This window comes from Dipteris shenzhenensis, chromosome 16 (assembly GCF_047967505.1).
Source record: "Dipteris shenzhenensis isolate YYH24624 ecotype China chromosome 16, Dip_SZ_1.0, whole genome shotgun sequence".
Classification (NCBI taxonomy): Eukaryota; Viridiplantae; Streptophyta; class Polypodiopsida; order Gleicheniales; family Dipteridaceae; genus Dipteris; species Dipteris shenzhenensis.
Window position 1 is genome coordinate 6,149,806 of NC_141611.1, and position 26,556 is coordinate 6,176,361.

General features: G+C 46.1%; 1 protein-coding gene across 1 annotated transcript in view; it reads right to left on the reverse strand.

Annotated features, from left to right (window-relative positions):
• The window catches only part of LOC147892463 (GTP-binding protein, HflX), a 115,435-nt gene extending 91,155 nt beyond the window's left edge, over positions 1-24,280 (reverse strand). Inside the window, exons 1-2 of the mRNA XM_087387662.1 lie at positions 23,609-24,280; positions 4,241-4,383 (exon numbers count right to left, since the gene is read on the reverse strand). Coding sequence (XP_087243788.1) covers positions 4,241-4,383; positions 23,609-24,040 — 575 coding nt within the window. The 5' untranslated portion in view covers positions 24,041-24,280. The remainder of the gene's footprint in view (positions 1-4,240; positions 4,384-23,608) is intronic.
• Positions 24,281-26,556: the final 2,276 nt, after the last annotated feature.

Genomic DNA, 26,556 nt, shown 5'->3' on the forward strand with positions numbered 1-26,556 from the left:
GTACAAAAGGCTGTCAAGCACCTGTACAAGCCTGCAGATTTGTACGGCACAGACTTGTGCGGTGCCGAAGCTGATGCAGATTGTACAGACAGATACGTACAGCGCTGAGCTGGTACTGAAATCCGTAATATGTACGGACGATTGAGCTCACTGATGTACGCACAACGCCAAAGCAGTTGTGCGGAGGCAGCGTACGAACATACCGCTGGAGCTCTCTCTGGCATTGTACGAAAGCTGCAGATTGTACGGTGCCGTACAATACAGGTACCAAATGGTGCGCTTGCAAGTATGACCGTACTTTGTACAATTGGAGCGTCGTACGGACAAATAGCCATACATTGTACGGGCTACGTACGAATGGGATGATGCAAGTGTACGGACGATTGCGCCAGCTGTACGAACGATTAGTCCTTCACGTACGAAGACCTGCGTGCTCTATATGGAATGGCAGGAGCTGTCGTGCAGATGATGACAGCGTGGGCTGAGCGTTGTTTGTACGATTTGAGCAGCAGAACATCGGGCAGCGAGGAGCTTGGGCAAGGGGCTGAGCTTGGCAAGGTCCGGGAGCTTGTCCTGCTCTGATACCAAATGAAGGAAAATAGCAGACAACATAATGGGAGCAAGAGAGCAGAAAGCTATGATACCAAATGAAGGAAAATAGCAAACAACACAATGGAGCAAGAGAGCTGAAAGCTAGAGTGTGCAATAGAAGAGATGAACAACGTACAAGGGAGAGAAGGTTTTGTCTACATGACAAAACCTTATCCTATTCACTAACCGTAGTTAGTGAAGTAACTGTGGTTAGGGAAAAAAACCTCTAAATGAGGGAAAAGTGCCAACCCACTTTTTGGCATTACATTGGTCACTGCCTAGAATATATCAATAATTCTGACAACCTGGTGAAGTCATCAATGAATATGACAAAATAATAAAATCCCCCAAGAGCTACAACCCGCATGGGTCCACAAACATCACTATGAGTCAAATCTAGCTTGCATGAGAGGCACCAACTCTCCCATCCTTGGGAAATGCAGAACAATGCATCTTGCCAAGCAAGCAATCTTCATAGACATGCTTTGAAGGCATATGCATTTTTGGAAGATCAATACTAATGTAACTTCACCATAGCCCTAAAGTTGAGGTATCTAAACCTCTCATGCCACAAATGGATATCTGTCATGGTAGAACAATCAACAACATAGGCATCTGCAGCTACAAGTCCAACATCATCCAAGCATCCGTCATCGACAACCCTCTAGTCAATGTCCCAGTCAATACCATGGTAAAGGCATGTGTAGCATCATGAACTGCACACCGAACACCATCAAAGAGAACCTGATAGCCACAAGTAGCTATGGCTGAAATAGAGATGAGGTTCTTACGAATGCCTAGAACATAAAGCACATTGTCTAGAGTGACTAGACCATCAGAAACAGAAGTAATGGAAACTAGAAGTAATGGCAACTTGCCCAATGCCTTAAAATGTATATGATGCATTATTGGCACATGTAAATGTTCCCCCCTTAGATGCATGCTCAAGTGAGCTGAATGACTTCCTATAGGAAGTGATGTGCTTGCTAGCACCATTATCAAAGAACCAAGCATCAGATACATCAGAAACTATCATGCAAGCATCCTGAACATCAGCATTATACTGACATGTAACAAGAAAAGCCCAATGCTGGTCATGTGCAAAATTAGTTGACTCATGTCGATCATCTGGACTAGGAGAACCAGATACTGCAAGAGCAGACTCCTTCTTCTTCTTCTCAGATGCAATTCTCTTCCTGCATTTAAAAATGTCATGCCCCAGTTTCCTGCAATAGTTGCATCTCTTTTTCTTCTTCTTATCCCCAGAAGAAGAAGCATCATGGGAGTGACCAGCATCTGTATGAGGGGATTTACCAACTCAAACCTTGCCTTTGCCTTTGTTTTTATGCTCGACAACAAAGGCTTGATCACTAGCCATAGAAGCATTGCGATTTGCACGGCTTTGTTACTCATGTAATAAGAGGGCAACCAGCTGGTCAAATGAATAATGATTGGCATTGCCACCTGCAACCAACCTCAAAGTAGTAGCAAAAAACCTTAGTAAGAGTCAAGCAACCCATTAAGAGTATTAGAAACAAGCTGAGAATCAGGAACCACCTCATCAAAGTTGGCCAACTACTCTTTCAAGTCCTTCACATTGGTAAGATAAGCATCCATACTACCACCCTCTTCACCTTCAACTACTAGCAGAGATAGGCAACCCTCGCCTCATTCCGCACCTGATATAAGGATACAAGCTGATGCCATGCTTGCTTTGCTATCTTGCAAGACCGGATATGAGGGATAATGAGCCTTTTAACTGAAAGAGCAATCAAGGCATGTGCTTTGGCTTCACGACCATCCCACTGAATCTGCTCTTGAGTAGGAGACCAAGTACCTATAGTAGAAGATGCAGCTGCACCGGAAGTAGCATTAGACCCATCACCAAATGAGCCTGAGGCAGTATCTGTAGTACCAGAGGCAGTAGCTGTAGTACCAAAAGCAGCATTACATGTGGGCCTGACCTCAGTGCCTGAAACAATATTCCACAAGTTCCTGGCAACCAAAACATGCCCGATCATATAAGCCCACATGGGGTAATTTTTGCCATCAAGCTTGTCCTCAGCCCCAACGTCTCAAAATTAAAAGGCAAAATTTGCTCAAGCTTCAAAGCTTTTCATTGCAAAAGACTCTGCTGTTCAAGGTGTACCTGCTGTAAAAAATTTTCCAAAAGAAAGCACAAGGCCTTTCCAGAATGCAAATGAAGCAAAGAAAGGACTGTTTTGCAGAGATTGGAAAGAACCAATGCAACAAAGGCTTACCCAATAATGTAGCCCGAAAATACAGCAGGGAAAAGGCTACCCTTGGAGGAGAGGTGAAAAAGACAGCAAATGGTACTGAGAGATGTCAAGAGAGGGCTGGAAATGAGATTTACAGCAAGAGAAAGTGCTCCCACGAGGAGGAGAACACTTCGAAATGAGAGGAGGGTGATCCAATGGAGGGAAACTCACAGCCAGAGGAAAAGGGAAGCCAAATGAAGGGGAATGGGCTCAAGGAGGGACCTCCAGATCACTACAACAAGCTCCAAAAGTCTCCTAGCATCAGCACGCAGCACGAGAAAGCACGTAACCCCTACGAAAACATTGGCACAAACCTTGAGGTAGGTCAAAACAACTACAAATGCTTTGAATGAAGACCGTACAGCCTTAAATGCCGAGCAGTATAGTCATAAATGGGCTGTACAGAATCCGTACCAAGTAATAAATGCTACTGCCAGGTCCGTAAAGCTGTCAAAATGCATTAAATGCAAGCGAATTTGTCCGTACAGTGTAATAAATGCAAGCAGAAATATCTGTACAGTTCCGTACAATTGTATGGAATCCATACAGCAGGAAAACGCCACACATGTGAACCGATTGTAGCAGAAAACGCTTCAAAATGCTCCGAAAATGCACCTCCTTCGCAACAGGCACTCCAAAATGCAATCTTTTCGCACAAAATGCAAACTTCCCGCAACGGAAGTGCTTGGAGAGACCACAAATGCTCACGGGAACCAACAAGAATGAGGACTCAAGAGGCTGCCAAACAGCTTGGAAAAGCTGTCAATGGCTGAGGGGAGGGATCCTCAACCTGCTCTGATACCACTGTAGGCTATGGCTAGCAATGGAAGCTCACGAAATGAGGGAATGAAGACAAAAACGAGATGCTGTAATGAATTGCTGCAAAACAGAGTGAAAGTACAAGAGAGAGCCAATATAACAAAACCCTAGGGCAAAGTGCCCTAACTGGACTAAGTGTCCTAAGTCTCTTAAGTGGTACATGTACGAACTGCACCAACTCACCTAATTGACTGTAGTCTGTAACTAGGCCTACAAGGCACATACCAAGGAATGAGTGGCACCTATGGATAGCCCATAGAATGGCCTACAATAGGGATTCGCAATAAGGTCTATAAGCTTTTTTTAAAATTGGTTGTATATGCCATCTCCTCTCCTAATGCTCACAAGCCTCTGCTTTGTTCATTAAAAGGCAGCTCTACCTCTGGGAAGTGAACAAAAAGCCTGATAAAACTTTAGAATCCAGGGAAAGCAGCTTGAACCAAACATACTATGCAATTGAATAACATTTTTTTGCTAAGCTGGACAGCAATAGCATTCCTTTTGTATCCACTGCTTCATTTCAATAAACAGAGATTTTTAGAGTATCTTACTTCTGATAAGTAGATCCCACAACCAGTAGGCCAGCAGTGTCTGCTGCTAGTTGTGCAAGCTCTGAAAGGGAATCGGTAATACCAAACAATGACTGAACTCCCTTGCGCTCTATGCCGACAAGATAAGCTATCTCTTGAAGAACCTGTGAGATTTAAACAAAAATTAAGTAATAGCACAAAGAAACAACAGCAGCATACAGAAACTACAAGTAATAGCTAGAAGTCTTCCCAAGCAGAAACGACAACAACATATAGAAAGTTCAAGTAGTTCAGTTCACTCTTTGAGCATATTGACAAGCATGTCATCAAACAAACATGAAACACTCTTAAAAACATGCTCTACTCAGCAAAAACTTTCGGTATGTACATGTGCATAAAGTGCCTTGACTAAGCGTAGGAGAAATGCTATCTGTTATTAAACGGATAATCCCATAAGAAAGAATGTCGTATGGATGAAACCCTAGTAGGATTATGTTTAAGGTATGTATATTAGTCTCATGTGGGTATGCACCTGGCTTGCTATAACCGGAGGCAACAAGAACATCAAAGAAACAAGGTATATCTTCTCTCTGAGCATTAATGTGGATTTCACTTGTATGCCTTGGTTAATATGTTTGTTCAGAAGCCTTTCAAAAAGAAAAAGAGGGAAACGTTACGGCTTAGGCATTAAGAGCCTTCTCCTTGATGGTGTCGTGGATTACAATGAGATGGTAATGCGGGCTGACATATTCAGCTGACATACAGGTATACCTAGAGAGGCATGTCAAACAATATAAGATAATGCATCCATTACATCACAAGGTCCGGATACCACGTTGAAACAAGAGATCTTACTTGCTACAGCCAACTCTCCACAGTGGAAGACTTCCCCAAGATCACACGAATCACATGTGACAACAACTTACTCCATGTGCATGAAAAAATTCCGGTCTGGAAGATAAAACACTCAGATGTACAGCCAAAAGGATATGTATATAGATGTAGAAATCCAAGTATAAAACCTGCCCAAAGTTGTACCAACACCTGACATACTATGGCTTGAGATAAGGCACCCAAAATGACCTTGTATGATTGACTCATCCTCTTCTGCCACATGCCTTCCTGTAGGCTTCAGTAGCTACCAAGATGAGTCCAGCCCCTCCCCTATATAAAAATACCTAATGCCCAGCCAAGTCACATATTGTGGCTGTCAATAGGAGTATCTTGCTGCCCATAAGGAGGGGGCTGCTCCTATACAATGCTCTCAGGCTATCGTTGAAACCTCAACCGGACTTCCAACCAGCTTTCACATACAAGTCACAGCCTTCTTTCGCACTTTCGAAAATGCACACACAAGTCACTGGAAATCAACTCGCAACACCAGGAATCAATTTGCCACTTCCTGGAACAATTGCCCTTGCTGGAAGACTTGGCTTGAAATCACGAACAGCGGAGAGAAACTCAACGATTGGACTAGTATGACCAAAAAACGTGTTTCGGGCATCTAAAACGTGTAAAAACGTTTTTGCCCAAAACGTTTCTTAGAAACGTGTGAAACGTGGCATTTAGGGTGAAACATCCTAGGTACAAACTATACTATTTATACTGTTTTTCTGAGCCAATTCCATTCGCCTCTCCCTTGCTTGATCTACTGCCTGCAAAACACTCTACTCTACCCAGCCTAAGCCCTCTACTCCATGCTCCAGCCTCTACTCCAGCCTATTGCCTAAGCCCTCTACCCCTTTGCTAAGCCCTCGCCAGCCTGTTGCCTGCTGTCTGCAAAACACTCTACTCTACCTAGCCTAGCCCTCTACTTTATTTTCTTGCCAAGCCCTCTACTCTACCCAGCCTAAGCCCTCTACTCCAGCCTCTACTCCTCTACTCCAGCCCGTTTCCTAAGCCCTCTACCCCCTTGCTAAGCCCTCTACTCTACTCCCTTGCTAAACCCTCTACTCTACCCTTCCTTGCTAAAGCCTAGATGCAGTATTATTTATAAAGTATATATAATATACATAAAATACAAGATTTTAATGCATTTCTCGGCAAAACGCCTCCCAAAAATCTAGAAACGTGTCTTGTAACACTGGCTTGGACTGGCATACGATTCACGAGAGAGAGAGAGAGAGAGAGAGAGAGAGAGGAAAAACAGCACTAGGGCCTAGTAAACCCCCCCGAAGGTCTGTCTTCTGACCAACTGCAGCCAGCTAATCCCTCACCACCTTGACCTTCGTCAAATGGCTATGTACCGTATCTCCTTCTTCCATATCAAGATTGTAGAGTTGATGCTGAAGAAGCAAAATCCGGGAGGTGTTGTCCGTCTCATACAAATCCTTCAGAGTGACCGACGCCTCTACTGACGTCTCGGCCAACTAGATATGTGGAAGAACAGAGTCCGCCAACATTTATATCTCGGTTTGCCAACAAGTGGTATCCCCCAGCCAGGTTCGGCTCAGAGGGTCCATGATATTTCAAAGTGTCCGTGAAGATTTGTGATTCCCTTGTCTAAGAATTGTGTGAGGGTCCAAGAGGATTTGTCAACAGAGGACTTGGAGGAGCTGAAGAGACGTCCAAGATACTCTCAGAGGGTTCGTGAAGCGTATAGTGATCATGTGGCGCAGAGCTAAAACATTGAGAAATTCATGTATTAAAGTTTGGACTCTCTCTCACCTTTGCCAAGTTTTCTTCTTGTATTATCAGCCCTGAGGGGGCCCCAAACAAACCAGCCCTGAGGGGGCCCCAAAAGGGCTCCTATCCTAGGCTGAACCTAGACCTATCTCTAATCCTAAGATAGAAGCACTACCCTACCTAGACCTACTGCTGAGAGACTGACCTACGTAGCTTATGCCTGACTACCCCTGGAAAGGGCTCACAAAGGGGTCACAGTATACCACAAAATCTCCTATTAGGAAACTATAACGCAATTGTCGATGTAGCCAATGTGTCACATTGCACCCAAGTGCAAGGGTGCATGTGACAATGAGGTTTCCATCCCTAAGTGAATACTAGTTGGATGATTGTCCTTGTTGAATGTTCCTCGTGATCTCTCCGAAGTCGGAATCGTGTAGATAAAGATATTTCATGCCCTTGAGGTCCCTGTGATAGGCTATAATGACATTGTTTACATGGGGCCTTCTAGATAAAGCCTTGGTTGCTCTATTTTGGGCTCCTGAAGCGTGAAAATGAAACATGAACAAGAAGTTTGCCACCTCAAATGCTTTTCCGAGAGCTTAGTTTGTGTCAAGAAATACGTGAGGCTCTGGTGATCCATCTTGACTACGAAATCAGCTCCAAGAAGACAATGCTTCCAAATAGTGAGAGCATAAATTACTGCTAGCATCTCTTTCTCATAAATAACCATATATCTCTCAACACCACACAGCCTCCAACTCTTGCAGGCCACGACATGACCATCCTAGTGAAACGCAGCAACCAATCAATCCCAATATAATTGCGCTCAAAGTACAATAATCAAACATAACACCAATAACACTAGCAACATTAGTATTAACACGGAATCACCCATGATTTCAACCATCTAGCATGGCAAACCACAGGCTAGTTAGGCGTCCCCAACTAAACCACACAAAGCATCCACTAGGACCCCCGCCGCGACCAGTGCGCTCCTACGAAATACTTTGCCATAGTCGCACTTGATTGAAATAAAATAATATCCATAGCAAGAAATATCAGAAATACGATTTTCGTGACAATTAATTTGGAGTGTAGGTGTCATCAAAGATGGATCCATCCTCAGGACATCCACAAGACAGCCTTTCGAACAACGTTCGGCTTATATGAGTTCTTGGTCATGCCTTTTGAATTGACAAACGCACCAACCACTTTCAATCGAATGATGGACCGCATTTTCAAAACCTACGGGTACTTTACACAGACTTTCTTTGATGATATTCTAGGATTTTCCAAGTTCGAACAAGAACATAAGAGGCATTTTGATACAGTATTCCAAGAACTTCAGAATAACAAACTCTGCTAGCCAAGATTAAAGCTATTTAGGGATGGCCAGAACTCAGCTCCGTACATGAAGTATGCAGTTTCTTGGGACTTTGCTCCTATTATAGCCACACTCAGCTCAGTACATGAAGTACCTTTGCTCCTATTATAGGCGGTTCATCAGACACTTTGCTGATATAGCAGCACCATTGCATGATTAAACTAAGAAATTCACAGTCTTTAGGTCGGGAGACCGACAAAGGACAGCTTTCAATACTCTCAAAGAAAAGTTAACAATTGAGCCAATCCTTGTTGTTCCAGACTTACACCAACCTTTTGATGTGAATTGTGATGCATGCGGAGAGTGTGTGGCTCCTCCCAAACCATTTGCTTTTTCATAACATTACCACTTTTCCCTCCCGACGCCCCCAGTGAAGATTGAAGACGGAGATTCTCTACCGCCCTCAACAAGTCCTGTGTGACGCCAGATCCAACGAACCTCAGTTACGTTGTTTCGAGTGAGAACAAAAGGAAAAAAGAGGTAATTCAGTGATTCGTTCAATTGATTTTTAATAACTAATGTAATTGGCAGCTTGAGTACGGGTGAAGGAACTAATGGCGAGGATTGGAGTTAGTGCGAGGGTACCGACCGAGGTGTTGCACAGTGCATGCCTTGTGGCCATGGGCCCAGATTGTAAAATAATGAATACTAAGCCGTGGGCTAGTTATTTTATTAATTGTGGATGAGGGCACATTAAGCTTGCCATATTTTGAGCTAGTGAAGCTATGTTGAGTAATCTCTTCAATTGTGGAGAAGGGGTGCTTTTGGATGTACTATTTTTTGCTCTTTGCTTTTTTTTTTTTTTTTTCCAAAAAAGAGACTTCTATTAAGTAAGAAAGAAACCCGCTAGAGCAAGCTCTGTGCGGAAATACACCATGCTAAGCATGTAATAAAAACACCTCAGAGGAATGAGGTAGAAAGAAACCAAGGCTGAAGCTGAAAATGCCATCTCAACCCTGTAGAAGTCTCAGCAAAGAAGGGAGAGTCTCTCCAATCTCTGAGAAAAGTAACTCTCCTTGAGGAGGCTACTCGAGATGATCCTTGCATGGTCGCCCAAATGGCCATCAGAGTGTGTATCGTATCTGTCCAAGTACTGGCCAAGATCTGAGAAGGGTGAACCTGAGAACCCTCCAAAGCCTCAGTGCACCTGGCTCTCCAAATGTGCCATGCTGCAATGCTAGCTAGGATCTCCCATGGAGAGTCGACCGAGGAGTGAGCAGCCCTGAAAAGAGTGGCCGGAACATCCTCTAGAGAGCACGACTCCACAAGGTGTCGTCGGATGTGAAGAGCCCAAGAGGAGTCAAGTCTCTCAAAAAATACCTGGGGCCCTGAAAGAGTAAGCCAAGCCACTGATCCCCAGGTCATATAGAAAGGTAGGTGAACAAAAGTGCTGAAAAGTCTTGCAATCCCCTTCCATATGATTCTCGCCTATCTGCAATCCCATAGTCAGTGCTGTATTGTCTCCAAAGCAGAAAGGCAGCGAGGGCAAGAAGGATCAGCTCCGAACTTGCATCTCCAATGGTTCACTGCTATCCCACCATGAATAAAAAGCCAAAAGAAGAGAGTGATTTTTCTATTCCGGTGGGATTTCCAGAGCCTCTGCCAAAAAATTCTCTGCAAGTCAGCAGAAATCTGAAAGTTCTCCCAATGAGGAGCTCTGGTAGGCTTCCAACCCCTAGAGCTAAGCTGGAATTTCCTGGCATTACTGACCGTGTAACAAAAGAAGGGGATGCCCTTCTCTCGGTGCCCTTCATCTATCCATTCCCATTCCCAAGGGTCCCACTGCAAAAACTTAATTGGGACACCTCCATAGAGCCACAGCCTCCATGAGCCAAGGGCGAGGAGAAGCGGGTCAGGATCCAAGTACCACTGTGAAAGAGAGCCATGCTCCATGAAGCCCACTATCCTGACTGGCTGAAATAGTACCTCCAACAAGATATCGTCTGTGGATCTCGACAGCCTGCCCCCCGAAGAAACATCAAATACTAAGGCATCCTCATGTGGGTCAAGAAAAGCAATCACCTGTAAAGGAACTCCCAATCTGGAAAATGCCCCCATCCAGGTGGAGCAAGTAATAGGCACGTCATCTGTGTCCACCCAATCCAAGGGCAAGGCTGCATCAATCTGTTGGACTCTCCCTGCACTCCCTCTGAGATTAAGAACCATCTGGGCCTGTTGGTCTGCAGGAAGCTTCCTGAAGGCTTTCCATGCTCCCACTGTAGATGCAGGGCCCCTCTCCCATCTCGGCCACTGCATGTAAGGAGAAGCTCCAAGTGGTCTGCCAAGCTCATCCAAAATCCTGTCATTCCACATGATAGGCTGCCTTTCAATCTCTTCACGGGTGGATGGGGGAATCCTGCGAAGAGTACTCCTGAAGCTGGCCCATGCTTTCAGGATAGCAACCATAAGAGGGGAAGAGGGAGACCTGAGGTGGGCTGTGGAGAAAATCCATCTAGTACTGTGTGTCCAATCCTCTCCTGAAGTGGGCGTGCGAGACTGTATGCATCTGATAAAAAATCCCTTCCAAGGCTCTTGTCCTGGCATGAGCCCTCTCACAACGAACTTGCAGAGTAAAGCTCTGCACTGTAGATCTGGGTCGATGATATTCAAACCCCCTTCTCTTGTAGGAAGAATCAAGGTCTCCCAAGCCACCCTGGCTGTAACATCAGTTGTGCCATCTAGACCACTCCATAAAAAGTTTCGTACAGGCCTCTTAAGCTGAGTGATACAATCCCTAGAGTGGCACCAACAAGAGCATACAAACCATGCTGTGGCTAGAAGAACCTGGTTAACCACCACCACCCTGGAGGCCAAGTCAAGTTTGGCTGAGCTCCAGAAAAGGTGCTTTCTTCTGATGCTTTCCAACACCGGAGCAAACTGTTGTGAGGGAGAGATGCCCACCCCAACCTGGCAGCCCAAATATCTGACGCAGAAGCCCCTCTGTACCCAAGTGAAGCCAATATCATTACCCCAATCCGGGGTGTCATCCTCGCAAATCCAAAAACCACTGTGTGCACCTGCAGCCGTGCAAAACAAATCCAAGGCTGTCCGGAAGGAAGTGAGTGTCCTGGGGGAGGCATCCAAAAAAACAGCTGTGTCATCTGCCAACTCACTATCCAGGAGCTCTTCTTCCCGGCGAATAGGAAGCCTCAGCCCATAAATATCAGCTTGAGATCTAATGTAGATACTCATAGCTTCCGCCACAAACAAAAAAAGAAACGGGGCAAGAGGACATCCCTGGCGAACAGATCTGGAAATCTGAAAACTGTCCCCTCTTACCCCCCCAATGAGCAACTGGCTATGGGCTGATCTGTAGAGAGAGGATACTCCTCTAATCCATGCATCTGAAAAACCAAAGCGAGATAGAGAACCCTCTAAGAAATCCCAAGTCTACTCTGTCGTAAGCTTTCTCAAAGTCCAAGAGTAGAATGGCCAATCTCTGGCGGCTCTGCATGGCCCATTCTGAGGCCTCCCAAAATGAGAAAATATTATCAAAAATACTTCTGCCATGCACAAACCCTATCTGCGTGTCATGAATCAAATCTGGAAGAAAAACCTGTAGCCGCAGAGTGATGGCTTTCGCCAAAATCTTATAAAAAGTGCCCAAAAGAGTGATGGGTCTCCATTGAGACACAAGATTCCTATTACCCTCCTTTGGGATGAGATGAATGAGACCATCTGTGAGTGAGTCCGGCATCTCACCAGAGTCCCACACGCCCTGCAGGGCTGATGTAATGTGATCACCAATGTGCTCCCAAAAAGTAATAAAAAAGGAGGGGGTAAGTCCATCTGAACCTAGGCACTTGCCCTTGTGAAGGGCAAGTAATGCAGTGTTGAATTCTGCATTGGTGAAAGGTGCATCCAGAGAAACATACATCTCATCCTTCACCAATACAGGGATACACTGCCAAATAACCTCTCTGGCATCATCAATGGCCTGTGTGCCTGGATCTGCAGTAAGAAGGGATGCAAAAAAATCTGAAGCTACACGCATGACAGCATCAGGATCTGACTGTAACACCCCGTCTGAGTCAACAAGCTACGAAACATTATCTCTACTATGTATGGGCCCATGAGTAGAGAAAAAGTGTTTGTTGACCCTGCCACCCATCTGAATCCAAAAGGATTCCCGTGCATGAAAGGCATACTCTACTCTCTGATCCAACAATGTCTGCAAATGAGAATCTCACGTCTCCTAGAATCAACGACTGAATGATAATAGTCACTAATTCCGGATAAGGCTGCAGCTACCTGAGATGGATGGACAGCTCCACCCTGTATGTGAGAAACCCAAATCTGTAAAATATCCTCCGTGAGGCTCTCCTCTGCATAAAAAGCATCCGGAATCCTGACACTGGCAGAGCGTCCTCTCCGATGAGGCTCAAGAATCTGCAACCCACTGGAAAATGATCTGAGGTGGAAACCCCAGTAGAAATGCATACACATCCTCCTCTGTCAAGTGCCCAGTCGTCTACATAAAATCTGTCAATCCGTGCATGAATGGGCATGTGTATTCTCCTGTTCAACCAAGAGTACAGGAGTGACTGTGGCATAATATGAAAGGCATCATCCAACCAAGTGTCTCTGCCACTGAACTGAAAGAGAAAGGCATCCCAGGCTGTCCTCTCCAAAGAATGAATTCCACCCTGTCTGCCTCCCTTTTTGTCTGAAGGCAACTCAACCATGTTGAAGTCGCCACCAATGATCCAAGAATCTGCAATGGGGGCCCAAGAGAGTAACTCCTTCCAAAAGGAGATCCGATTCCCTCTGTTATTGGGAGCATAAAGATTGAGAAGACCAATCTTACGCCCTCCAATCAAAATAATGATCCATTGAGCTGTAGAAGGGGAGATAATACCATGACCAGCAACCAAGGGAAGAATAGAAAGAGAGACCGAAATGCAAGTACCTCCCCTTGTGCCCATAGCAGGCGACCAGAAGGTATGTCCTGAAAGCAATTTGCCAGACTTAGAGCAATCACTGGCATCCAGCTTGTGTTCCTGGATAAATCAATAGCACCTCCAGTGACGCCTGGATGAAGCTGGTTCCGGATCAGCTGCCTACGACGACGGTGTGGAACTCCGCCTAGGCCCTGTATGTTCCAGCTGACTATCCTCATCGACAGGAGGATGCTGGATGGAAAGGCTTACCCGACCTAGTAGAGGAGACCAGCTTCCCCTGGGCCGAAACACTCCTGCTGAGGGCAGGAAACTCAACAGGTGAAAGGATCCCCACACCTGCTGAAAGGGAGGCCCTGTCAGAAGGAATCCCAATGACCGGGACCCCTAAGGTGGAGGGCACAAACTCATCATCATCCATGAAAGTCGCCGAATCTGCCAATGCCGAAAAAGAATTCCTGATAAGCAAGTCTGGCCGAGGAGTGCGAAGAAGACCTGCACTCGTGGAAGATGGAGGAGAAGGACCTGCCAGGCCTCTATCAGTAGAACTCGAGCTCGGGATTGAGGAGGCCTGTGGCTGGGGTGAAGAGGAATCAGGAGCCCTCATCTGCGCCTGCACTTTCTCGATTGTCCTGACTGTGGCAGGAACAGTCTGCGGGGAAGAAGTACCTGTCGTCCCCTCGTGGTCAGAAACCAAGGGGTCAGACACCAAAGTGACTCGGGCTGCTGGATCTAAAGGCCCCTCCTGATGTGGAGCTGTAGTGTCTGGGGCTGCAGCAACATCCACCTCTGGAGTCTGAAAGGCGTCTGTCTGAGCAGGATCAAAAGTCTCCTCCTGAGGTAAGGGAGCCGCTCTGATAGCTCTCCATCGTGGTACTGGATGTGCTGAGGGCATTGGGTGCCCTGTTGCCCCTGGTGGTCCTGGGGTGCGCGAAGCAGGGCGCCCTATTGCTCTTGGTGGTCCTGGAGTGCATGGTACAGGGTGCTGGGGGGTGCAGTCATGGTAGTACGTGAAGGAGCCGCACCAAAAGACCTCTTGGGTCTTTTTCTCTTCCTTGGGCAGTCTCTAGCAAAGTGCCCAAGGGTCCTGCAAATCCTGCACTGGTCCTGTCTACCTGAAATCTCGACTCTCTGTCGAAAAGAGAGAGCCGTCTGGACGTTGAAGCATAATGTGGTCATCTTAGATGTTAGGGTCAGAGACAATGACCCTAACACGAGGCACCCCGTCTGCACTGACTGCCTCTGCTAAGAAAGAAGGCACGCCAGGAAGGGAGGGGATCTCCGTGAACACTCCGAATGTGGCTCCGATAGTGGCAAGCAGTCGATGGTAGACCTGAGGAAGACCAGGAAACCTAATGAACAGTGATGTGACCTGCCTGTCCTCCTCGACCGGATCGAAGCCCAAGGTGTAGAGCAAAAGAAAGATCCTCCTCGAACCCAAAGCCAGGGGATTAGCTTTGAGAACAAGGGCTGTGGACTCGTGGGAGTCGAAAACCACTTGGAAGAATCCACGTCCCAAAAGTCGAATATCCCTGAGGTGAGGGGCGAGGTCTCCTGGTAACGCCGCCAGCATCCAGTCTCTAGCCTATGATCTAGAAGGGTGTGACCCAAAGATGCGGGCGAAAAGTGATGTGGAGCCCTCTAATTCCACATCTTTCTTGAGCTACTGCAGCTCGTCTTCTGAAAAAATGACGGTTCTCGCGGCCGGTGGAGGTGGACGGAGATTGGCTAAATGGGGATCCATTCGCCAATCGATGTGAAAAGGCTGATTCCAACACTGAAAAAGCTCCGTCCGTGAAACTACTGCCCAGGACGCCCTAAACGCGGGCACAGGAAGAAGGAGAAAGAGAGGGTAGGAGAGAGGGGAAGGGAAGGGAAAGAGGGGCAAGAAGAAGGCGAAAGAGAGGGGAGGAGAGAGGGGAGACGGAGGTAGGCTGAGGGGGAGGCGTGGGGAGCTGAGATAGGAAGGAAGGGGGCGGGGAGGGAGAGGGAGGAGGTTTTTTTTTTTTTCGGGGGGGGGTCACCTTGGGGGGGAGAGCAGCGCCGGGGGGGGAGAGCCTGGGGGAGGGAGGGGGGCGGGGGAGGAGAAGGGGGCGGGGGGGCTAGCGGGGGAGAGGGAGGGCAGAGGAGAAGGGGGCAGCGGGGAGGGGGAGAGCAGCGGGGGGGGAGAGGGAGGGCGAGGGAGGGGGGCGGGGGAGGAGAAGGGGGTGGGGGGGCTGGTGGGGGAGAGGGAGGGCGGAGGAGAAGGGGGCAGCGGGGAGGGGGGCAGCGGGGGAGGGGAGAGGAGAAAGGGGCAGCAGGGAGGGGGGCAGCGGGGGGGGGCTGGCGAGGGAGAGGGATGATGGGGGAGGGGACGGGGGAGGAGAAGGGGGGCGGGGGGGCTGACGGGTGGGGGAGAGAGGTTGGGCGGGGAGGGAGAGGTAGGGGGTAGCGGGGGGGGGGAGAGGGAGGGCGGGGAGGAGTAAGGGGAGAGGGAGGGTGAGGGAGGAGGGAGAGGGGGCTGGCGAGAGGGGAGGAAGAGGAGGAGCAGCGAGGGGGGGAGAGGGGGGGGCAGCGAGGGAGAGGGAGAGGGAGAGGGGGCTGGCTGAGAGAGGAAGAGGGGGGGGCAGTAGCTCACGGGGAGGAGCAGCAGCTCATGAGTCATGTTGAAGGTGGGTGTGGACTCCCTCCTTCTGAATCGTCTTACTGGCTTGTGATCTTCTACGTGCTCTTTGCTTTTTGGAATATACAATTATAAATACTCTAGATGGGAAGCAATCTAGAGGGGGAAGATTGGACCCCATGAGGCACCGTCTCTCTTCTTTCTTCCTTGTTTCCTTGTTCTTGGTTTCTATGGTTTTGGTAAATAATGAATTTGTGAGCATGTCTAATTCCAATTTTTGTTACATCAAACTTGCTGAAAATCGTCACTCCTTTTAACCTATACATAACATCATCTATGCGAGGAATCAGGAACTTGTTATTAATGGTCATCTTGTTGAGAGCTCTATAATCTACACACATCCAATATGACCCATCCTTTTCCTAGACTAGCAACACTAGGGGACAAAAAGGAGAAGAACTGAGTTGAATGAGTCCTTTGGAGGACAAACCCTGTACCTGTGCTATGATCTCCTCGCTCTAGGCTGCACTTACCTAATAGGGTGGATGATTTGGGGGCTCACTACCAAGAATGAGCTCAATGATGTGATCTTCGGGCGCTTTGGAGGTAGCTCCCCTGGCAAAGGATATGAAAAACAATCTTTGAAAGTATCGAGAAACTAAAATATCATTTATCTTGAGGATATAGTTCAGCCTTCGATTTATCTTCTTTTTTCTCTAACAAAAATCGTGTAAGTAGAAATAGAACTCTTTATTCCATTTCCGACAGATACTCTTGATACAAGTGGAATGGTCTCTCCTTTCCCTTTGGTAACAATTCGATGTTCCTTGTCTCTACACTGGAAAGGGGAAAAAAAACAATTTGTTGCTCCTTGTCTCTATGCTTGAAAACAAGCATCTACTTTAACATCACAAGATGAACCCCTTTTCTGTGGAACCAAGGCATTCCCAAAACTACATTGAATTGTTCCAAAGGTGAAATAAAGAAATCTTCTTGTTGATCCACATAATGTTGCACATAGATCCTAAGCTTGCCAATAAGTGGAGTTTGTGGTATTGATTCTCCTTGCAAGATCTGTCGCGCATCAAGACATTGTCTAAGGTCTTCCATCTTGATCCCCAGCCACAAGGCGAGATCATGTGAGATGAAGTGATTTGTTCACATGGATCAAACAAAATTAGTGCATTCTCGTCTCTTACTTTGCCCCATGAAAGGCAAAGCTCTTTTGGCCTCAAGATCGGCTCATCTCCCTAGATCATCGGGAACTCCTCCCGCCAACGTCTTTGACAGTTCTTTAGGCGTTTGGAAGCACTTTACTTCCTTTCGGAAGGTCTCGAGCTGTTCTGGAGTGAGTTTTGATTTTTCTTTAAAGGGCTTTGATAAACCCTTTCGCCTCTGAGGCTGAAACTTCTTTTGACAGTCTCTGGTACCATATTTCTTCTAAAAGTGTCCCCATCCTTGCCTTTTGAAGCTGCTAAGGGTGCTACTATCCGCAGCAAATCTTCTTTCTTCAACTCAACCTGTGAGGCTGAATGCATCAAGTCTTGAAGATTTGCCTTGGATGCAATACGTACTTGGGCACGGATATGTAAGCCAGCCCTATACTTTGGAGGCTTAGTGTTTTCTGAGATATCCTTGAAGGGAGTAATCTGAAGATAAGCCGTCCAAAACTTCTGATTAGAAGTCTCGACAATATCTGAAGCTAAAATACTCACGCTTTCCCAAGTTGTGTAGACATCATCGAATTTTTGCTCATAAAACTGTTTCGTGAAATCTTTCCACTTCTTTGGCGCTTCACCTGCATCCAAAAGAGCTCCCCACCATGTGTTGGCGCTGTTTGTATGATGTAGATTTACAATCTTCAGCTTTGACTTCTCCTGATAGCGTCATGTTTTAAAACCTATATCATACTGGCGGATAAATTGCAAAGCTTGTCCACTGGCTCCATACTTTCCATCAAAAGTGGCGAACTTGATGGACTTAGCACCTTCTTCGAAATCTTTGCTTCTCGATCTGGATCTCCTTTTTCGTCCACGACAAGAGGCTCTTTGGAGGAGGAAGAAGAAGAAGGAGAAGAGAAAGAGGAGCTGCTAGATGAGGGCGGGCTAGAACTTGGGGTGCTAGGCATATGCACATGTTCCCTCTTAGTTGAGGCATAAGTTGGAAGATAAGGTAGCCAAATGCATATTCATTGGCTAGCTCACCAAGCAAAGGCTATAGGTTGTATAGCCTAGCACACAGAAGGTTATTGTCAACAGAGATGTGGTTTTTTCTGAGCATGCAGCTTTACCTTGGCTGGACTGAAAAAACTGCCATCTATAGATGCCTCTACTGTGTTTGATTCCTTGCTGCCTCTCTCTCAATCAAATACAAATACAAAACAACCAATGCAGGGTTCAAATCTTAATGCTTCTAGCAGTTCTCAGCCCAATCAGATCAATGCCCATGTTCAGCCTCATTAGATTGATGCCCATCTTCAACCTGATTTGCAGGCACCCGATGATTATGCTATTGAACAGGCAGTTGTAGAGGAGAGGGCATTAGTAGACAGCAGAAAACAGTCCCCAGGTGGCTCTTGGATACTCTCAGGGACAGCAAGCAAGCTGACACTTGGCTGCCCACAATGAAGAACTCTTATGCCATAGAGATGCATTTGATAGCAGAGAATGGATGGGTGCCATGAACTGAGTTCATTCCATTCACCAAAAAAGGCACATGGGCGTTGTGTGACTTGCCTACTAGCAAGCGTGCCATCGGCACTAAGTGGGTTTACAAGTTGAAGCAGAAAGCTGATGGCAGGGTAGACCGTTACAAAGCCACAAAGCCTGCCTTGTTGCGAAAGGCTATGCTCAGCAACATGGCATTGACTTTGAGGAGACCTTTGCTCCCACTTCACGCATCACAACCATTCAGTGTGTCATTGCCATTGCATCGAACAGGCACTAGGAGGTTCGCCAACTTGACAATAAGACAGCTTTCCTTCACAAAGATTTGATTGAGGAAGTCTATGTCAACCAACCTCCAGGTTTTGAGGTTGACGGTTCTGAAAATAAGGTATGCAGGCTGAAAAAGGCCCTTTATGGATTTAAGCCCGATCAGATTTGCTGATTTTAAATTTTAATGTGGATGACATGCTTATTACTAGGCTAGATACACAGAAAATTGCAGCTTTCAAAGCTGGTTTGCTTTTACACCGCTACCAGTTCAAGGATTGTAAACCGTCTCTCCTCTGAGGATGGGAGTGACCCATTTGATGCCACTCTTACCAACACGTTATTGGCTACCTTATCTATTTATGTCACACTAGGCTTATCTACAATATGCAGTCTCCAGGCTAAGCATGTTTATGCACAAGCCCAATACACAACATTGGCACGTAGTTAAATGTGTCTTCCAATATTTGAAATGCACGTAGCATTTGGGACGGTTATATGATGGTAAGTCTTCACTAGTTATGCATGCATTTATAGACAGTGACTCGGCTGATAGTTATGACATGCGGGTGTTTTATAGTGGCAACTGTTTCATGCTTGGCTTTTCAAGAAGCAGCCTATGGCTGCTACTTATAGTTGTGAAACTGAGTACAAGGCAACCTTCATAGGTGTAGAGTGTGTTTCGCCCCACGAGCTACTTGCAAATCTTGATGTCTGGCCATACATGTTCTACCATATCTACACAAACAACCAAAGTGCTTTGGCCACTGCGCGTATCATGTCTTTCATGAGCGTACCAAGCACATTGAGGTACACTATCATTATGTTCAAGAGCAACTGCCAGCTGGAGACATACAGTTGTCCTACGTTAAAACTTAGCATATCTTTCCACAAAGGCACTACCATGACCCAAGTTTGAAGCTTTTCAGCTAGCTTTACACTTGGTACCTTTTTGTCACATGATTCTCCTTTACCTGTATTATCATACGTTGCCATATCCATCGCAGATGAACATGTGCAACCATGATTTAGTTTCCACGTATAACTTACTCTTGGATACTTCAGCCATATCGTGTAGGAGGGTTTGTTGCCACTTCGCCCTAGTATGGCCTTGTAGGCTAGTTAGGATTGGTTAGTCCTAGTTCATTCTCGTTAGTCCTAGTTAGGTGACTTAGGACATTCAGTCCCAAGTCACTTAAGACACGTTTGGGCCATATAGTGGTCACTATTGTACTTTTCCATTATCCAATTGCAGGTACACTCCACTGCTTTCAACTTGTTGTCTCCTCTCTTGCATTCCAACTTCCTTCCGTTGCTCCCCACATCCAACACTCTAGATGTTCGAAACACTCCAGGTGAGCTTTTGTTCTTTGTTGTGCACCTATTGAGTCGTGCATGGATGCACCAACAAATTCTTCGACTACACAAGATGGGTAGATGGCCTCATTAGCCATTCTCAGTGAGTCCTTTAATTGTTTTCAATAAGAATTACCATTCGGGTTAAAGAAAGGTTGAACATAAGATTGAACTAATATTTATGATGGACACCAATCAAATTGTTATGGCGTTGGATCATCTAAGTAGATAGGACGAGTCGAGTTGGAGCCACTGCTTCCATCGGCATCAAATTAGGACATGTAACACTTATTTTATTAATAAAGATGTGCACCCATGTGTCTAGGTCCTAGGGGCAATAGGAAGGGAAAGGTAAATTTAGATGCATTGAATGGTAGATGCATGGGTCAGAGGCTAACGGTAGGTCTAAATGGAAAGATGGAAATTGAGTGATTCTCAATGGACATTAATGAAAGGGTATCACCCTTCATTGTGCATCTCACGTAGAATTCTCTATTCACCTTGTATTCATCCGCCATCTCTCTTCTACCGTGCGTGTAGGTCAAAAAGTGAAACAAGTACTCTCACAAGGGCACTCTTCCCCCATTGGAGAGCCAATAGGCATTCATATTCTACGTGCATTGCACATATTTGCATTCTTGAGAAGTCTGGTTTTTCACATTTGGTATTAGACCCGTGACAATCCATGATCGGGATGAGAAGAGGCAGAGGAGGAGTGAGCAGACAAGGTAGTGCACGGACAGGCAAAGTCGTACGGACAAGCAGATCCCTACAACCACCAGAGACGCAAGGGAGACATCACATGGCGGGACAAGTATTCGTACAAACAGGCAGTGCACAGAAGAGCGGCGCACATGCCAACGGCAAGCAACCGACCACAGAAGTTTTCTGGCCAGTAGTTTAAAGAATATGATATTCGAATCCCTAAAAACACGAATTTTGGTTGCTCTAAAAGAGGACCTGCGAAGCTGGTCTGCACATTGTTATTTCCGCAACCACTGAATTTGGAGGGTCTGAAACAAGGGCTTTCTCTGAAAATTCTGCTCTTTCAATGGGAAAACGGGGTGTTCTAACGGGGTGACTCCCCTCGTGTGGATAAGCCCTTGAAACCCTTAAATTGTGAGGGAAAGAGCCCCCCTTGGAACAAGATTTTAAAGGGGTGATCCACCCACCAATTACCCCCTATAACGGTGTCGAGAGCTCCAATCCACTCAAAATAGGTAGCCCAAACTGAGTTTACCAGTTTACAGCAGAAAATAAGAAGAAGAGCTCAAAAGAGAAGGAAGAAGAGGTGGTTTTTCGACACAAACGAAGCGGGAGTCGGATTAGTACCACCAACTCTATAACATTTTACTTTTGTTGTAAAATAAACCTCTATTCTGAAATTACAGCAAGTCATTTTCTCTCTTGTGTTACTAAAAGAAAAGAATGGGAGAGGAAGGGAGAATCAATGAACTTGTCCTTTTTCCTCCACTACCAAAAGGAGAAAAGGATAGAACACCAACACCTCCTCCTGAAGAGGATAGATTAGATGAGAATTACACACATCTTGAGTATGATAACCCACAAATAGAATTACCTTCGTCTCTCCTTCAAGAACCTCTTGATAGGGAGTTCTCCTTTAGAAATGAAAGGAGAAACGAGTCCATCCAAGAGCAAGGCGTTGAGTTTACGCCTTTAACTCAAATCCCGTACACATGGATTATAATCCAAGTCCAAGAGGGAGAGAGGAGTTTCTATTGATAAACTAGTTTCTCAGCTTAGCAATATGATTGAACAGTCCATTATGACCAAATTAGGGACTAAGAGAGCGCTGAATTTTGGGAATGAAGATTTAAGTACCCCCTCGAAGAGAGCCAAACTCCAACCCCAAGAGAGAATAGAATTCCCAATATATGATGGAGCCACAGAGGCGGATAATTGGATTCGCCATTTTGAGCTGTACTTTGCCCATCAAGATAAGACCGATCACGAAAGGTTGCTCTTGCCACATTGCATCTACTACAGAAGGATGCTTTGATGATGGTCTTTATTACAAACGGGAAAAGAGCTTAGTCTTCAATGGTCCAAGTTTGTAGAGCAGCTAAAAGCCACTTTCATGCCTCCGAGGCATGAACAGGAATTGACCTTCCATTGGGAAAGATTTTAGGCAATTCGACAACAAGAGTAACGCTGACTTTACAGCCACGTTTTGGAAACTCTCTTTAGAGTTACCTAAAAAGAGTGAGGATGATAGAAGAAATAAGTATTTACCAACCCTAAGCCCGAAAGTGAGGTATGAGGTAGAAATGCTCAACCCAACCACTCTCAGAGACCTTAGGCTGAAATAGCTGAGAGGAAGTTGAATCCTCGTAAACCCTTCAATAAGGGAAGGGAGAAAACTATTATACAAAATGTTAAAAGCCAATCACGTCCTGGATGGATACCATTTCCTTCCATGACTGAAGATGAGAAGAAAAGATTGATTAAGGAAGGTAAATGCTGCAGCTGTAAAAAACATAAGCTAGGGCATCCATGGCATAAAAATCGTATTCTATTAGCCAAAATCGCCAAGACCAATTCCATGAAAGGAAAAAGCAAAGCATCCAAGAAAGAGGGTGAGGCTTCTACCTCCTCATCCCAGGGATCATCCTAGGGATCTGCAGTGACTATAGAACCAAGAGTAAATAATATCCATTCAGCCAACACTGGTGTATGGATGTGAGTTGGATAGAGAGTAGATATATTCATTGTAGAGTACGAATAGAGGAAGAAGGATTTTCTCCTCCATGTAGAGCTTCTTATAGAGTGAATAGGACTGAAATAGAAGAGTTAGAAAAAGAAATGGATGATCTAGCTGTGGTGGTCTACCCTAGGGGGTTAACCATCACCACTAACATTGTCCCTTTAAGGAGGGGGACGCCCCGTAAAATGCAAGCAAGACTTGCCCAAGTGGCCAATCTCCTTGGAATGTAAGCACTATTTGTGTAACCCTAAAATTTCCATCCGCTAACCAAACGCGAGCACCGAAGGTCCTCTCATCGTGAAGGTAGAATCTGAGGAAGGGTGCGAGGAAAGAGTAGGTGGGAAAGGTGTATCTCGTGCAGTCACACTCATACTCTCTGACTATGCCCTAGTAGAGGCCCCCTATAATGGGGGACCGTTGTCTGGAGGAGCTGTAGCGCAGGTTTCACACTCGTTTTTTCTGTGAGAATGATCCTCCATCTGTTGGCGTTGCCCTCTCCATGGCCTGTCGTGGCTCATCCAATGATTCCTTGATTGTCAAAAGGGCCTCGATGCAATACTGGTATAGATAGCAACTATGATGTTTCTCTTAGAAATGAAGCTAACAAAGCAATGGTTAACTCAACTTCACCTGCATGACATAGCCGTAATTAGCTATAAACGATGCGCTTTTGAGAACACGTGGCAACGAGGCGAGTTCCATAATACCGGTCATGGAATTTTGTCTCCCTTCAGAACTCTACTTGTACGTTTAAGCTGTGGTGTAAAAGTTGCGATGTATTCTGTGAGTGGTTTGCATATCTCGCAGCTGGAAATTGCCCCATTCCACAACCAGACCTTTCGAGAGCGTCGGAGTCAGTTCACCTCACGGCCGTGTTGAAGCTTAAACCTTTCGGACGCCTCTTCGAGCGGTGGAGCAGTATCTTTATCAACACCTGCTCGGCCATTCTCTTCGGAGCTCCAAACGTCATCGTGATCCGCCTCGTCCGCTTCTATCAAACCGTCTCCGTGTACAGTCAATCTCTCTTCTTCGTTCGGAAGAGCAAGGGTGTCGTCGGCGCTCCAAAGGTTGGGGAGGACAGAAAGGTTGGCATCGTCCTCGCGGAAAGGGGGTGCAGGGCCGGAAGAGGGGGGGAAATGGAGGCCATCAAAGCTGCGGGGGGTGGCGGAGAGGCTAAAGAGGTTGAATCTGGGTGAAGAGGGGCGAAGGCAGGAGGCTGAATGATCTGCGAGGAAGGGGCAAACGCGCGATATCGCTGCAGCCGAAAGACACAAGGACTGCATCTCTACCACCATTCAAGCTTTTGCAAATTTGCAACGTACACTAGTCAGCTGGATTTACATCGCCATATTTATAGGTTCTCTGCATTGGCCTATCCAAACGTGACGTGCCGACCTTCGCTTTAGTCAACGTGTTATTCTATCCTCCCCCCACGCTCATACACTCGCATGACCTTCTGAGATCTCGATCAGCTTCCCGACGGACCCCAACGCGGCCAGGCAGCTCGCTCTGCATGCTCCGCCAATCATCGTGTCTTATGACCCTCGCATTGCATTCGTTTCATTGCCCTCTTTCGAAATAGGTTTATTGTATTTTAGACAGGGCAAAAATTGTAAGAACAGGGTTCATCTGGCCTGCCTTACATTTGCGGAGCCGAAGCCCTATTCAAATGTTGTAAATGTAAGCGAATAGTCAAACCAGTTCCTTTGTCTTTGTTTGTTGCCGATGTTGTTGCCCATTGGTGGGGTCTATCGTAGACCCATGGATTGTGGTAGGTGAAAGGATTAGTTGTTCCATGTTTTTTGTCGGAGCATGATTTTTTTGCTGCTGGTATTTTTTTATGCATTTGGCCCAACACTTCTATAAGTTTCGTGTGTGATGCATGCAGAGACTTATAAACATTCATTATTGCCACTTCTTTTTGTTGCCCCCCTTTTAGAATTGTGAGCAGGCACTCTGCTCCGTCTTTAGAAAATGTTTTTGTGCGCACGAGCTCCATGTTGCCATCAAAGTATGTTGAAGCTCGGTACCTCGATTCGTTGCAATGTGTTTCATGTTTGGCAATGCCATGTCAGTCCCTCGCCTTGCATGCGTTTCTTGCAAGCATAATATTGTTGCGTTTAGCAGGTACGAGCATTGGAAGATGTCTTCTTTATGGGTAGTGAATGACCTTGTGTTAAGGCTCACCAAGTAGCTCCTTGTCATTGATTTCTTAGAGAGGCTTGTGTCCTCAACTTGCCATTGGCATTGAGTCTGTAGACGTTTGATTCCTTGCACTACCCTAAGGTCCACTTTCACATTTTCTTGCCGGATAGGTGATAGGAGGTACAGGTTTTTTGGATCCCTTACTCTCGACAAAGCTGTGTAAACCAGGCCGTGTGTCCTTATGCCTGATGGGTCGAATGCTAGGCTGTTCATTGTCAAGCCTCGGGAACGGTGAACTGTCCTTGCAGCTACTGGCTGCACTAGGAATTGTTTCCTACTTGCACTATTTAGATGGTTGTTCCCTATTTGGAACTCTCTCGTAATTTGCACTACAGGTGTCCATGTATGAGGTGCTTTCCCAGTTGTATTGTATTTGACCATTGCACGTGCCTTGGCTCCTGCATTTCCATTTGAAAGCTTTATCCATGCTATCGGTAGCTTGAATGTTAAATTAGAACCTTTGAATACTCCATCTACTCCATTTACTATGTCGTCCTCGATGTCGATGTTTCCTGAACAAATTTCCACAATCATGCCTTGTTTTAGCCTTATTTCCTTGTGTAGTCTTGCTGTTTTTCTTGGGTCCTGGAGATTTTTCACACTCTTGCTGCATGTTTTGTGCATGTGGTCAACCGCTATAAGAACATGCGGTTCCCCTTCTGAATTTTGAAAGATGATGTTGTTGTGCTCGTCCTTGGTAGCGTCTATGTAAAAAAGATGCGGTGTTTCGTGCTTGTTTGGAATAGGTCAGACATATGTATCGTTAATTGCTTGGAGGTCGGCATCCGTTTGAGCCCCAAAGCGGATTCTATTTAGCATTTTAAGGAACGACCCCTTGTTTTGCCGCATTGGCTCTTCTAGCTCGTAGTATTGTACTTTTGTTTTCCAGCACAACCCCATCAACGCTATCTCGCTTTGTTTCTGAGAGAATACCCAGGAATCCTTGATTGGGCTTGCCTGGCAAAAGTCAAAATAGTAGGTCCACCCCCCCCAAACGGCAACTCATGCTTGTGCTTTATCTCTCACATGTGTATGTCTATGGCCGTGAAAGTGTTTCTTCCTACCATAGAAACTTCATCGACGAGAAGTAGCTCAACGTTTTTATACAATGATGATAGTGTTTGGAGCTTCTCAGACAACAGGGTTATGTATGCACTCGCTAGTAGTGGTAGACGAAGGGCTGCGTGTATTGTGCTCCCCCCTATGCCTCTGGCTGCTTTCCCTGTGTAAGCCAATGAAAGTGTTCTTGGCAAGTCAGTGTCTGATGTCTCTCTGTGTGAGTACAGACGTAGCAGTGCTTGCACTAGCAACATTCCAGTGAGTGTTTTCCCTGAGCATGGACTCCCTAATATGAATATTCGAAAGCTCTCAAACGGTCTCAGTCTTTTCTTTAAGATTATGTTGTCGACAATGGCGCGTTGCACGTTGTTTGTGCCCTATCACATTTCATAGAATGCATTGTTTGGCACCAAGTTTACTAGATGATGTTGTTCATGACTTTGCTACCTAATGTTGCTGGGGATGCGCATGTCTTGGTTGAGAGGTCGAACCCGTCTCCACCATCAGGAATCGTGGTGGAGGTGTTTGAGGATGTGATGTCGCTGAT